The sequence below is a fragment of the Oryx dammah genome, unplaced genomic scaffold (genome assembly GCF_014754425.2).
Source record: "Oryx dammah isolate SB20612 unplaced genomic scaffold, SCBI_Odam_1.1 HiC_scaffold_28, whole genome shotgun sequence".
Taxonomy (NCBI): Eukaryota; Metazoa; Chordata; class Mammalia; order Artiodactyla; family Bovidae; genus Oryx; species Oryx dammah.
This window is the reverse complement of record NW_024070212.1, coordinates 19,792,651-19,806,478: the sequence shown is the minus strand read 5'-3', so window position 1 is coordinate 19,806,478 and position 13,828 is coordinate 19,792,651. Positions and strand designations below refer to the sequence as shown.

The 13,828-nt window shown below is 48.8% G+C and overlaps 2 protein-coding genes across 2 annotated transcripts; both read right to left on the bottom strand.

Annotated features, from left to right (window-relative positions):
* Nucleotides 1-227: 227 nt before the first annotated feature.
* Nucleotides 228-3,968, bottom strand: SF3B4 (splicing factor 3b subunit 4). The gene is made up of 6 exons (XM_040230782.1): nucleotides 3,865-3,968; nucleotides 3,287-3,415; nucleotides 2,511-3,053; nucleotides 1,990-2,196; nucleotides 842-1,015; nucleotides 228-646 (listed from the first exon to the last, which is right to left on the bottom strand). Exons 1-6 carry the CDS (start codon nucleotides 3,896-3,898, stop codon nucleotides 459-461), a joined length of 1,275 nt encoding a protein of 424 aa, XP_040086716.1. The 5' UTR covers nucleotides 3,899-3,968; the 3' UTR covers nucleotides 228-458.
* Nucleotides 3,969-4,755: 787 nt separating this feature from the next.
* MTMR11 (myotubularin related protein 11) lies at nucleotides 4,756-13,828 on the bottom strand. Its single transcript, XM_040230776.1, is given in 18 exon segments — nucleotides 4,756-5,281; nucleotides 5,283-5,414; nucleotides 5,692-5,985; nucleotides 6,415-6,591; nucleotides 7,714-7,887; nucleotides 8,149-8,315; nucleotides 8,832-8,902; nucleotides 9,147-9,213; nucleotides 9,659-9,783; nucleotides 9,869-9,957; nucleotides 10,115-10,202; nucleotides 10,455-10,590; nucleotides 10,718-10,796; nucleotides 11,264-11,406; nucleotides 11,577-11,637; nucleotides 12,142-12,263; nucleotides 13,189-13,279; nucleotides 13,626-13,828. Coding segments are annotated over 18 exon segments (2,142 nt in total). The 5' UTR covers nucleotides 13,692-13,828; the 3' UTR covers nucleotides 4,756-5,221.

Below are 13,828 nucleotides of genomic sequence, written 5' to 3'. Positions count from 1 at the left end.
TAACTATGCCACAGATACTGGGTCTTCATCTTATGTATAACTTTGATGTAATGAATCAAGTGCTGCAGTACACAGCAGTCCAGCATTTGCAATAGCACGTTATAGAGTTAAGTCTTTAAAACTTGGAATAAACACCCTCACTCCTACCTTACCGTTCTTCTCCCAATATACGGACATCTCTTCTCAGGGAAAAAGAAGTTATTCTGTCAAGTTAAGCACCACAAATGATAAACAAGGAGTTTCGTTTAATTTTCTCTGGGTATTTGTAAAACACTCAGGGAAAAAACACTTAGGAAAAAATAAAATAAAATACAGCCTCCTGTGAAAAAATTACACTTACAAAAGAAAAGCCTGAGAGGGATTAGTGCCTTAGCCCCTCGGAGCTATAGCAACTCTGATTGGTCCCAGGAAGTGAATAGATATTGGGAGGCTACAACAGGAGGAAAAACAATGAGAAATCACTGAGGGAGAGGGCCTCGAAGTGGGCCTCGAGGGGGCACTGGAGGTCGGGGAGTGGGTCTGGGTGGAGGAAGGGGCCCCCGCTGGTAGCCATAGGGTGGAGGTCGTGGAGGGCCAGTGTATCCATGAGGAGGCATCAGTGGAGGAGGTCCACGCATACCATGCGGAGGCATAGGACCTGGGTGACCTGCAGGTAAAAAAGGAAAACTAAGTAAAAACAAGGAATAGGAGACAGTTCATATTGGGACAATGTAAGGAGAGGATACACTGGGAGATAGTAAAAAGAAAGAGAAGAAAAGAAAGTGCAGGGGATAAGAGGTGTGACAAAACAAGCTGCATGAACAATATGTGAGGATGAGGGAGGTGGCCAAAGACTACTCACCCATAGGAGAGCCAAATGGAGGCCCTCGGGGGGGCATGCCCATTGGAGGAGGTCCAGGATGAGGCATTCCAGGTGGTGGTCGGGGTGGTGGCTGCCCCCCAGAGCCAGGCGGCCCAGCATGGGGGTGCCCTAAGCCATGAGGGCCATGGTGGGCCAACTGCATCTGAGACATCCCTATGAGAACAAAACAAGACACAGTGAGAAATGAGACAAAAGGAAGTTAGAGGACAGGAGGGCAAAGAAAACAAGACAGAGAAGAAAATGAAGAAAGTGACATCAGATAGAATACAGAAATTAAAGCTGGTAAAAAGTGCCCTTATCTTTGACTCCATCCCAAGAGAATAAATCAACCAACTACCCTACAGCTCCCCAGTCCCTGAAGCCCATTCGCTCCTTCCATGATTTAGGCATTGTAACAGTGCTGCAGAATGACGTGATTATTCTACTGAATAGAATCTGGGAAGATAACAGAGACACTGTCACAGCAAAGATCTAATTCTAAAGGATGAACAGGAATTTTTCAGGTGGACAACAGAGTGAGAAAAGAACATTCCAGGCAGAAAAAAATCAGCAGGTGCAAAGCATGGATGTGATCAACAGCACAGTATGTTAAAGGAAACCCAGTAGAACAGCTTGCAGTCATGGGAGTAACGGGCAGGAGCCACAGATTGTGCAAAACCTAGAATGCTATGATAGCGAGTTTGGGTTTCACTCTAAGTAAAAGGGAGCAACAGAAGAATTTTGAGCAAAGGTGTGTGAATATCTGTATTTAAGAAAAATTACTCTCAGATAATCAATCAAAGTAGAGATAATTAGAGTCAAAGTGTCAGTTAGGGTATTACTACAATAAATTAGGAGTGAAATAATGAGGATAGGAGAGCCTGGGCTTCCCAGGTGGCGCTAGTGGTAAAGAACCAATGCAGAGAGCCTGTTCTCTTTGGTAAAACTTAAACAAGAAATGAAGACAGCATGATGGTTGTTAAAATAAACGGTAAAGTATCTTGCATTTTTTTCCTAAAAGAATGTCTGAAAGAAAGGAGAGCTTGGGCACTATCTATTATTGTTAAAGGACAAAGAACAGAGCATTAAGTACTGACAGAGCTCCTCTACCAAGCTCATCCCTCTCCCTCCCAGCAAAGAACACCCACCTGGATGGGGCATCCCACCCGGTGGGAATGGGTGAGGATGTGAGTGTCCGTGTCCAGGATGTCCAGCCCCTGGGGTTCCCGCTGATGGGGGGCCATGTCCTCCAGCCCCAGGAGGCATAGGTGGTGGTGGCATGGCTGGGGGTATCCCAGGAGGAAGGGCTCCAGGAGGTGGTACTGGAGGTGGGAAGGAGCCAGGAGGAGGCATGCCTATAGGGAAAATGGAAAAACAGTTAATGATAGTGAGCAGAGAGTGCCTTTAGAGAGCCTGTTCCACCCTGGCCTTTCCAGGCAGAATGAGCTCTTTTCCCCTCCTCCCAGCTCTCTGAAGTCAGAAGCAACATTAAGTGACTCGAACAACAACCTTCTGGAGAAAACTCAACAACTTTCTTCCCACCACAATCATCATCCCTCAACCCCTTTCTCATCACCTAATGACTCAATGTCCCCTCCTTGCCAGGTTATTTTTCCTTCTTCCTGGCCCCACCCTTCCAACCCAAGACATTTTTTATCAAAAGCTTTACCTGGTGGAGGAAGCCCAGATCCCAATGATGATACCACAGGATTGGGAGCAGATGGTGGAGGGGGTGCATCTGCAAATAGCTGATGAGGGCGGTCAGCCTGGGAGAGCGGGTTCTGTGCTGCCAGAAGTCTTTCAGCGGCTGAGCCATGGCGCTCACCCTTGGAGTCCTTCTTGAATGCATAGGACACAGTGATTGGGCGGTTACAGAGGTACTGCCCATTCATGGCCTCAATCGCTGCATCCGAAGCATCAAATGAAGCAAAATTAATAAAGGCATAACCTTTGGAGTTGCCTGTGTCAGGGTCCCGCATAATCTTGGGGGTTTGTAAGATGACCCCAAAGGCGCTAAAAGTATCATAAAGCAACTTCTCATCAATCTCTGGGTCCAGGTTCCCAATAAAAATGTTGGCCCCCACATCCAGGTTTTTGTTGTGAGCTGATGCCTTGTTCACCCGTATTGGCTTCCCATAGAGTTTGATCATGTTCATGATCTTAATGGCATAGTCAGCATCTTCCTCACTCAAGAATTCCACAAAGCCATAGCCTGGGGAAGTGGAAAAGAAGAGGTTAGCAACTGAAGTGATTTAAAAACGAGTTTATAACTCATTTATCTTCTAAAGCACGAAGGATAAGAAATAATAATCCCAACTTCAATTGAGAATGGTTTCAGAAACAAAATCTTTAGTTTGCTCACTCCAAAACGCTTAATACCACTGGGACCTCCAGGAGCAGTCTGTCCCCTCCATACGTTAACTGTACTTTTTGCTGTGTACTCACCTTGGTGCTGACCAGTGACTCTATCTTTTGGCATGTGCGTGTTCACTACTGGTCCTGCCTGGAGAAATAGTTCCCACAGCAGTGGTTCGCTAACCTTCTCATCGAGGCCCCCCACGTACACAGTGGCATCTGGAAGACAGGATTAAGCGGTGAGGACAGAGACGAGGGGAAATAGGGAGGTAACGGGAACATGAAGATGGAACCCAGGCGGAGGAAGTGGGGGTGGAGATGGGGTAGAAAAGCGAAAAAACAAAAAGATGTTAGATTAAGCTTTTAGAAGCTCTTCCTTTCCAAAAATAGACAATCTTATGTCTAATTAGAGTTACGGTGCAAGTTCACTCTGTAACTTTTCTTTTTCTTCTGGTTTTTTTTTTTTTTGAGTGGGAAGGCAGCAGAGGATTGGACACAGCATCACAACTACAGGCCTCAAGTCTGTCCATCCCGTCCCCATAAGGCATCGGGACCAGTCTCGCGCCCTTCGGAAGGCAAAATCTCCCACCCCAGCGGAAACATTGCTGGGCCTAGTCGAGGTCCCTCAAACCCCCAGAGTCCATTCTGGGTTTGTCCCCTCCAGTCACCCTGGTTTCGCTCGGAGATCGGCCCGGCCGCCATGGCGAAAGCGCTCCCGCCGTCTCCAGGCAGCGATCCCGCCCCCTGACCTCAGTCACTACTTCCACTTCCGAGGCGAAGGCTGACGTGAGGTGGTGGGCGGGGCCGCGGCAGGGGAGGAGCCGGAAGCGGCCTCGGCCATCTTAGGAGACGCTGACACTGGAAGCGGCTGAGGCAGTGGTGCGCTTTAGTGCACGCTCCCGTGCAGAAGTGCTACTATGAGCGGACGTGGCGGGGAACGTGAAAAGGAAACGTTCTGTCTCTTTTAAGGCAGTGTTAGAAGTTAAAGGGTCACAGTGCTCCCGAAAATGTCACTTCAGAAGCTGGGAGAACAAAACTTTAGTTTTCATGTGTTTTGTAGCCTTTTCTTTCCCCTTAGAAGGGTGTGCAGAGGAACTCCTCAACGCAAGGCGTGGGGACAACCGTCCATCCCAACCCGCAGTCCTTGAACAGACGCTGCCTCACAGCCCAGGCCTGGGCTTGAGGTATTTCCTTTTTCCTCAGGGAGGGAATTGTGGAATGTCTGAGCTCGCCTACTCACTGCATAGGAGGGGAACCTGAGGCTCGGAGGTGGGTGGTACCGAAGTTTGCGGGGGTTTGATACTGAAGCCCAGAGGCCTCGGCCTCGACCTCCAGAGCACACCCTGCACTCCAGCTACATCTGGGTGTGCCTTTGCCCCGTCTACACGGAAGAGAGGACCTTAAATTGTGAATCCTGCAGCGCCACACGCAGCCCAGCCCCTCACTTCCTTAGCAGTAATATGGTCGGTACCGTCCCTTCGTGGGTCACATTCCTTTCCCTCCTCTCCCACCACTCCCTTACCTAAGGTTCCCTTAATCAGACACAAACAATGCCAGCGGCGTGTATAAATATTGTGCTTTAATGAACTCCTTAAATAGAAATGTCACGACGAAAATATATAATTGGAAGAGATAGGGTGTCCCGTGTATATTCCATACCCATAGAAAACTGTAAGGGAAGAAATAGGAATTGGAATTAAGCAGCAAGAGAAGGAGGTCTGTAGGCCATCTTGTTGGCACGCATAAACAGAATATCTGAAAATCACAATTTACCAGCGCAATATCCAAAATTTCCATCCCAAAGACATGGAATTGCTCTGAAAAAGAGAGGCAGTCTTCTGGATTGTTTTTGTTTCTTAATTCTTCAAATGATAACAACTGTTTAAACCAAACAAGGCAGGATAAGAGTTGGATAAGGTTAGCACCACTCATCTTCAATAGAAACTCAGGTCAGTGATCTTGTTCATGAAAGCTGAGGCAGCAAGACCAGCTAAGAAAAACTGAAGGATTAAACAAAACTCTCCTTCATCCCAGACCACCCTCTGCCCTGCCCATGAGAAAGCCAGCAATTTCAATGGGATTGGGAGAGAATGGTATTTGGGTTTCTTTTCTTGGAGTGATCCTCGGGAGATATTCGTGGTGTCCATTTCCTTAATAACTCCTGAAGATGGGATAGCTCCTCCTGGAGACCAGAGATTGTGGGAGCTGAAAGGCCCATCTGGGAAGAGGGTGAAGAGAGGCAGAGAGGATCCTTAATTCTCTTAGTTCCCTTTCCTCCTCCAACTATCCCTTAGGTTCCACTTGATATAAGCCAGAAGCAGTTTTCCCACACTCCCAAATCTATCCACTTTGATACCAATAGGAATGGTATCTAACTTCCCAGTCCCCCAAACCCTTGCCCTTCTGCCTCCTGGAAACATTTGGTTTCTCCTAGAACATCTGGTTCAGAAGTCAAACCCCTTCTCCCACTCCCAATTTTTGTCTTCCCTTCTCACCTGGACCTCAGGCCTTCCCCTCAGGTAGCAGCGTCTCCAGAGCCTGATCTGGGGTCCCAGACATCCAGGCAGCAGCAGTCCTGGGGGTAAAGGGCAAGCTCCCCAGTGTGAGGGGAGCCCCCACTCCTGATCAGCCAGGCTTTCAGAAGAGATAGCAGGTCGAGGGAGCCAACGAGAAGAGACTGCCAGCAGGGAGGGACTGTCCCGCCAAGGACAGAGTTGACTCAGGGGTGTCAGGGCCCCTCTAGAGAAGAGCCACACGGAACTGGGGGGCCCAGGAACCATGAAGCTTGGCTAAGGAGGAACAGGAAATCAACTGGTAACCTAGAAACCTGATGACCCCCAGTTTCCCCAAACTGGGTCATGAAGGAATGTCCAGCTGTCACCCACTGCACACTGTACCAGTTATCAAACTACAAGCCTCCTCCTGAGAACATTTTATCTGATCGCCTTATTAGACTTCAAACTAGGCCTCAGGACTGATTAAAGTTGATTTTAGGGAAACAAAAATGTGTGCATGAGACAGGAAGACTAATAAGGATGAGGAGGACCAAAAAAAGATGCCATTTGTGATTTGTAGGATTTCTGTCTTCCTGGGGACAGTTAGGACTATAAATGACACCAGAAGGGGAATGAGGAACTCAGACACTATCACTTTTCCTCATCTAGTAGGATGAGCCTGTGAAAAGAATCAAAGGAATTTAGGAACTTCAGACACTTTACCTGCTGTCTAGGGAGCCAGGAATCTGGGCAGTGTTCTGGGTTATAGCCAGGATTACAGAATTGTAGTATTTGTTTATTGCTGTAGCGTAAATTCCAGTCCCAGACAGATAGTTGTGGGTTAATAGAGTTCCCAGCCCCTGGGAACCCAGGGGTATAGACTTGTGTATAGTTGTTGAACTAGACAGAGGAAACAAGAAGAGGAAGGTTAAACACAAATATATAATCCTCCCCAGTTTAGAGATAAACCGTGAAACTCATCTTATTCTAAGAATCAGATGTAAGGCTTCCCTGGTGGCTCAGTGGTAAAGAATCCACCTGCCAGTGCAAGAGGCACAGGTTGAATCCCTGGTCCAGAAAGATCTCATCTACCTTGAAGCAACTAAGCCTGAGCACCATGACTATTGAGCCTGTGATCTAGAGCTTGGGAGTCGCAACTACTGAGCCCACACGCCACAACTACTGAAGCCTGCACACCCTAGAGCCCATGCTCCGCAACAAGAGAAGCCACCACAATGAGAACTCCATGCACCACAACTGGAGAATATGCTGCAACTAATGTGAGAGTTGGACTGTGAAGAAGGCTGAGCGCCGAAGAATTGATGCTTTTGAACTGTGGTGTTGGAGAAGACTCTTGAGAGTCCCTTGGACTGCAAGGAGATCCAACCAGTCCATTCTGAAGGAGATCAGCCCTGGGATTTCTTTGGAGGAAATGATGCTGAAGCTGAAACTCCAGTACTTTGGCCACCTCATGCAAAGAGTTGACTCATTGGAAAAGACTCTGATGCTGGGAGGGGTTGGGGGCAGGAAGAGAAGGGGACAACAGAGGATGATTTGGCTGGATGGCATCACTGACTCGATGGGCGTGAGTCTGAGTGAACTGCAGGAGTTGGTGATGGACAGGGAGGCCTGGCGTGCTGCGATTCATGGGGTCGCAAAGAGTCGGACACGACTGAGCGACTGAACTGAACTGAACTGAAAGAAGAGCCCACTCAGCAATGAGGACCCAGCACAGCCACACACAAAGAAAAGAATCAGATGTAGGGTGAAAGTCCAGTCCTGAAAGAAAGTGCCGACCTCCTCCCCCTTTCCCACCTGCAGACCACTTTTCATATTCAAGAATAAACTTCAGAGAGTAGTTCTTTTGTTGGCTATACTAAACAGCTTGTGGGATCCTAGTTCCCCGACCAGTAACTGAACCTGGGCCATGGCAGTGAATGCCCAGAATCCTCACCACTAGCCCAGGAAACTCCCAGAGAGTACTTAATGGGTAGGGGAAAGCCAAAAATGGAAGTCACTGACCTGTCCACTCTGCTTTCCACGCTCCCAGGGAGTGTCTCTCAAGAATGTAAGGGTGTCAGGAACTCTGACACTGTCATGAAGAGCAAGAAGGAAGAACTCAGAAAATTCAAACTCAGCTGGAAACTGCTGGAGGAGCTGCCAGACGCAATCAAGGAAGAGGAGAAACACTGGGGCCTGAGAAGAGGGAAATTAAGAGGTTGGAAGGGTGTGTGGGGACTTAAATGGGGAGGATGAGTGACATGGGAATGGGGACACTAAGAAGGTCAGGGAGTGGAAATCAGTTGAGGTAGGGGGTTGTGGTCCCTCATCAGGATCTCCTTTCAAGCTCAGCCCAACCTCAGACCTAATTTGGACCTAATTCACCTCCAGTGGATTTTAGTATGTCATTTTCTCATCCCTCTACTTCTTAATAACACCCTCCCCAAACATTCTCACCTCTTCACTGGCCCCAGATCCCCCAAGTCGGGTCAGGAAAGGATGTCCAGCTGCCACCCACTCTCGTTGCACTAATGATTGGAAGCCAAGCAGTGTTCGGGCTTCAGGGGCTGAAAGCAGCTGGACGAGTGAAGAGAGGAGGCCATTGAAATCACGATCACCGCGCTCTGGGTGATAAAGAGGGATAAGGGACAAAGAAAGAAAGACCAAGAAACTAGGGCAGAAGAGAGTGAGAAAAGGAAACATGGCAGGAGGAAGTAAGAGGCACAGAGGGGGGAAGTTTTGGGTAGGTAGGATTGAGAGGGCACATAAAAGTGAAGAAAAAACAAAGACCTTGAGTGATTCACTTCATACACTCCACCAAGAAATACCCAGCTTCACATGTAGGAAGCAGAATCAAATGCCAAACCAGTTTTCCTCATTTTCCTTCCCCAGCCCCCAATCCCAGCCCCCATCCACTGATGGAAGGACAGGAACAGAAGGCTGAGAAGCCCTCTGTTAGGGACCACAAGCTTAATGGGGAGGCAGAAGTAGCCCTGAAACACGAGTAATTCCTAGCAAAATGAGAGAGGATGCCAGCACTGGAAGGGGACAAGGATACTCTAGACCTCCCTGAGCATAATCCAGTCAGGTGAGTAAAGAAAAAAAGCAAGGAATGGAGTGGGTTGGCCCAAGAAACTCACCTTGAAGTACTACAGAGCGAACCCTGGATGTCACTAAGACTGAGATGTCACTGGCCTTTCGAAGACAAGACCTGGAGGGGTGGGTGAGGAAGAGAAGAGAACAATAGGCCTAGAGGAAGGGAGTGATGGGTCATGGGATACTATGGGGGCAGACTCCCAATTCCTGCCCCCGCACCCCCCACCCCCCCACCGCCTTCTAAGGAGCAACAAATAACAGTCTTCTTGGGGAACCAAGGAGAAGAGTTAATGGAAGATTGAGGAGTCCAAGTTAACAGAAGTTTGAATTATAAATCATGCCAGAAAAAGATGGAGTACCTGGTGTAGTCCAACCATCGTGTTCCTTCCAGAGCTGAGAGCCATTTATCCTCAGCCACAGATGAATCTGAGAGAGTGCAGAGGAGTCAGAAGGGCAAAGAGATCAGGAGAACTGGGGATTCAGGGTCCAGAATTAAGGGGTAATAAGTTGGGTAGTTGTTGCTTATGGGGAAAGGAATGAGAAGTAACTATAAATGGCTATGAGGTTTCTACAATTAAGTTGTGATGGTTGTACAACATTGTAAATACAATGAAATGCTTTGAATTGTGCACTCAAGATGGGTGAAGGGTGAATTTTATGGTACGTAAATTATATTTCAATAAAGCTGCCTAAAAAAAAAAATGTTGGGATCAGGAAGACAGGAAATCAATGAGTCTGTGGGAAATGGGAGTTGAGTGGAAAACCAAGGATTATTGGGCTGAAGGAGTACTCATCCATATCAGGCAAAAGGGTAAACCAGGTTAGGGTCAACAGACCTAGAGGTGGGGTGAGGGGTCAAAGTTTATCTCACCAGGCAGGCAGAGGGCCCTCAGCCTCAGGTGAGCAAGTTGGACATCTGCAAGACTAGGCAGCTCATCCATGGTGTCTACCAGGACAACATCTGAATGCCCAGCCTGAAGCATGGACTCCACTGCTCTGGAGGGAAGGGAATCAAAAAGTAAGGGAAGGTGTCTGCCCCTCACATCTAACCCTTGATTCTGCTTATCAAACCTCCCCTCACCTGATATCCTCCTTGTTGGGGTCACTGGCTGTATAGAAGCCCCCACAACGAAGAAGATCACTGCCCCCAGGGTGATGCCAGGACAGGCGCTTCACATGGATGAGAGAAGGATCACTGAGGGAGAAACTCCTAGCCCCACCCTACCCTTGCCCCAACACTGACCTCAGGGATCCCCTCCCTTCACAGTGACCCCTAACCTCCCATGACCCTTTAATCCCCAAATATTACCATCATCCCCACACTGACCGGTCCACGGCCCTGGTGGAAGTGGCCAAATGCTCTCCTGACCTCACTGTCCAGCGTTCGGTTAGGGACCCAGAAGTAACGAGGGAGGCTGTGAAATTGAGAGTTATGTCACAGCATGGCCCAGTGACCTCAATACAATGCAAACCTGTTGTTATAAGGAGGTTGCTTAGGAGGGGATCTTTCTGAAGGATCTCAGGTTTAGAGATCTAGGGGATAAGGGGGCTAGCTTCGTGGATGTCCTTGGAGGCTGGAGTTTGTGGGAAGTCCCAAGATTTAGAAGATCAGAGTAGCGTGAGAAGATTGATGGGGCAGCACGGGGTTGGGTGGACTGGGGCATCACCTGGTGGCTACGTCGAACCTCTCATTGACAGTGCTGACCCTCCAGCCCCTGGCTGCCTGCTTTTTCCGCTCAGTCTCCCAGTCTTCTATTGTCTCCAAGAGGGGAATAGGTGGTTTTCTGGAGTCAGAACTCTGGCCTAGGGCAGGAGGTCAGCCAGCACAAGAGGAGGAAGAAGAACCAGAGACAGCTTAGCTCTTCTGTCTCCAGCCAGCTTCTGCTTTTCAGACTCTACCCTTTCTTTACCCCAGCGCACCCTCACTCACCAGCCTTGCTCAGGGTTATCCCTGCATACTGTTGGGCTGGACTGTTCTGAGCTCTGGCTTGGACAATGGCCATGGTCACCTGTGGAAGAAACGACAGCCCATCCTTTGCCTCACACTAAAGTAAAAAGGAGGCAATAAGGCTCATATGTTGTTTCACCATCTTGGCCACTGATAGAGAAGAAAAGTGAAGACTGTCCCTAACAAAGGGAGCTTCCACTGGTCATGAGAACTGGAGTTAGGAGAACACATTTAGAACCACAAAATGACAGAATGGTAGTGCTGGGAGGAATCGGGAAGAATCTTGTCCAACCCTCCCTGTTTTTCAAAGGAAGACACTTGTCCACAGTTACACTCCTGATAATTGGCAATGCTGGGCTAGAACTCAGGCCTTCACTTTCACCATACTCTAATTTTAGTCTTTCCTAGAGGAGAGAAGCAGAGAGAATGATGAGAGGGATCTTGAGAGATGGGACTATTGGGGATTGTCAAGGAAAGGATCCTAAGATTCTAAGGGGAGGATGGGTTCTTTGGTTGGAGACCTCTTACCTGAAAAGCCTGAGGCTCTAGTCCTCCAGCCTCAAAACCGACTCTGAGTAGCCGAAAGTCTTGGCCATGAATCAGAATCTCCTCAGGGATAAATTTAAGCAGGGACCCTGGACGGAGGAGCTGGACTCGGGACGGGCCATTCACTGAAGTCAAGAATTAAAGAGTGGTATAGCCATGGATCAGAGTTCCTCTAGGAGGAACTCTTCTAGCCCATCCCACTCCATCCACTCAGTCTGTCCTCTGAGAATAGAGGAAGGATGAGGAAGGGTTCCAGCCCCCACAGTGAGCCCTTTCACCAAACCGCCGCACTTACCAGCCTCTAATCGCCCAATGTTGGCCAGGGAAAAATCATACTCACTGCTCAGGGGAGTCTCCTAGAGGAAGCACATGACTGACGCTAAAGACATCTGAAGTCTCGTTCATTGTCCTATCTTGACAGCCCTAACCTCCCTAGAGATGCTTCCCAATGACAATCCTTGATACTCTTAGAAGGCAACCTTTTAAGCATAACTATCTCACTTCTCAGAGAAGGCACTGGCACCCCACTCCAGCACTCTTGCCTGGAAAATCCCATGGACAGAGGAGCCTGGTAGGCTGTAGTCCATGGGGTCGCAAAGAGTTGGACACGACTGAGCGACTGCACTTTTACTTTTCACTTTCATGCACTGGAGAAGGAAATGGCAACCCACTCCAGTGTTCTTGCCTGGAGAATCCCAGGGACAGAGGAGCCTGGTAGGCTGCCGTCTCTGGGGTTGCACAGAGTCAGACATGACTGAAGCGACTTAGCAGCATCTCACTTCTATAATGTTTGTCTAAATCTTCTAGACTCCCTTTCCACTTGCCACTAGTTGTCCTTTCCACTGCCCTAAACTTCTCACCTGACTCCGCTGCCATCCACGGGGCTGGAAGGTGACCCTCAAGTTGCTGCAGATCAGGGTTCCAGGAATTTCAGGTTCCAGCCCCCTTCTCACCCCTGGGGCCCATGCTAGAATCTGCTCCCCTGCAGGGCAAGAAGGGAAGCCAGGTTATGACTGTTCACAGTGTTGCCCCCACTTGTATACACACACTCCTCTCATTCTGTAGCAGAAACTAGTTGAGGGACTCCATTGTTAGCCCTTATGCAGCCTTTATTCTCTCCACTCACTCAACCTACCCATGTTTGTTCTCCCTCTCTTTCTTAATTGCACTCTGAAAATGATTGCCTTCTGTCTACTTGATGCTTACCCCTCCAAGACAACTTTCCCTAACACTCCTTTCCTCTGGGAGCATCCTTCTTTCCAGAAAGAATGTCATAGGACGATGACCTCGAGGACCACCAGAACCTGTTCTGGAGTGACCCGAAGCCAGCCCTGATTCCAGTGACTCTAAGAGGAGAATACAAGGCTACATCAACCCTGATCCTTATCTTCAGTTCCATTTTCCCATCCTAAAACTATAAGACCTCTTCCAGCTTCCCAGGAAGGGGAAGGGCACAGTCTTGAAAGCGTTAGTTTGCTGTGGCCCCCTTTGCCTGGCAAAGTAATAAAGCTACTCTTTTCTACTCCTTTAAAGCTCTGTCTCCTTTAAAGCTCTTTCTATTCAGCATAGGTGAACAGAGGCCAGTTTTTCGGCAACAGACAGGAGAATCTAAAGAGGAAAGACTAAGATTCCTCCCTAACCCCACAAGAATGAAAACTTAGGAGGAGAGATTTTAGGCCCTCAAATATTTTTGAATAAGTAAATGAGAGGAGTAACAGGGTCAAGAAAACAGAGGGACCATCAAGCTCCAACCAGCCCTAGGCAGAGAACAGAGCAAACCTCAGGTAAAAGCACTTTGAACCAGAAGAGGAATACAGAGGTATCTTTAGTGAGGTTTGAAACAGGGTTTGAGGAGGGTGAAATTTGGAACAGTCTGGAAATCAGAAGTATTGAGAAGGCATTATTACCTGGGAGGCCTCCAGAGGCCAGGCAGCTGCCCAGCTCACGACTCCTGGGCTCTGGCATCCCAGTCCCCTGGACAGACTTCGGTCCAGAGAGCTGTGAAGGGTGTAGGGTTAATCCCCAAGCTTCTCTGGTCCTGGAGTCTGGGGTTACTTCAGCAGCCACCTTTGGAGGCCTACACTCAGACTCTCAGGAGAAACTGAGATCAGTGGCTGTGGAGAGCTTAGGACAGGCGTTGGCAGATAGTTAAGGGAGGGAGGGGCTGGTTAATGGATAATGAGACAATGAACTTGAGACTGCAAAAAAGACCAAGCACTGTCAACCAGAGGCTGAAATGAGAAATACCCTCCGCCTCCTCTAGATTCTTCTCTTTCTCCACATCATCCCCATTCGCACCCTCTAGATGATAAACCCCTCCCCCAAGCCCTTTTCCTCTCCTTACCCCCATCTCTGGCTCTTCCTTCTGGGGGGCGATGTTGAAACTCTGGCCCCGGCCCCCCCACCACATTTCTCTGGCTCCATCCGGGGATGGAGCGGTCAAGGGTGGAAAACCTCGAGGATGCTCAAGCCCCTTGGGGAGAGGCTGAATCCTGTAGCTAGCAGGAGGAAAGTCAGGGAGAGGGGCAGGAGGAAGATTCAAGGGAA

Coding starts and splice junctions, on each gene's coding strand:
- SF3B4 (XM_040230782.1), bottom strand. CDS start 3,898: ATGGCGGCCGGGCCGATCTCCGAGCGAAACCAGG. Junction 3,054..3,286: donor AGTCACTGGTCAGCACCAAG/GTGAGTACACAG, acceptor CCACTTCCCCAG/GCTATGGCTTTGTGGAATTC. Junction 2,197..2,510: donor ATCTGGGCTTCCTCCACCAG/GTAAAGCTTTTG, acceptor TTTTCCCTATAG/GCATGCCTCCTCCTGGCTCC.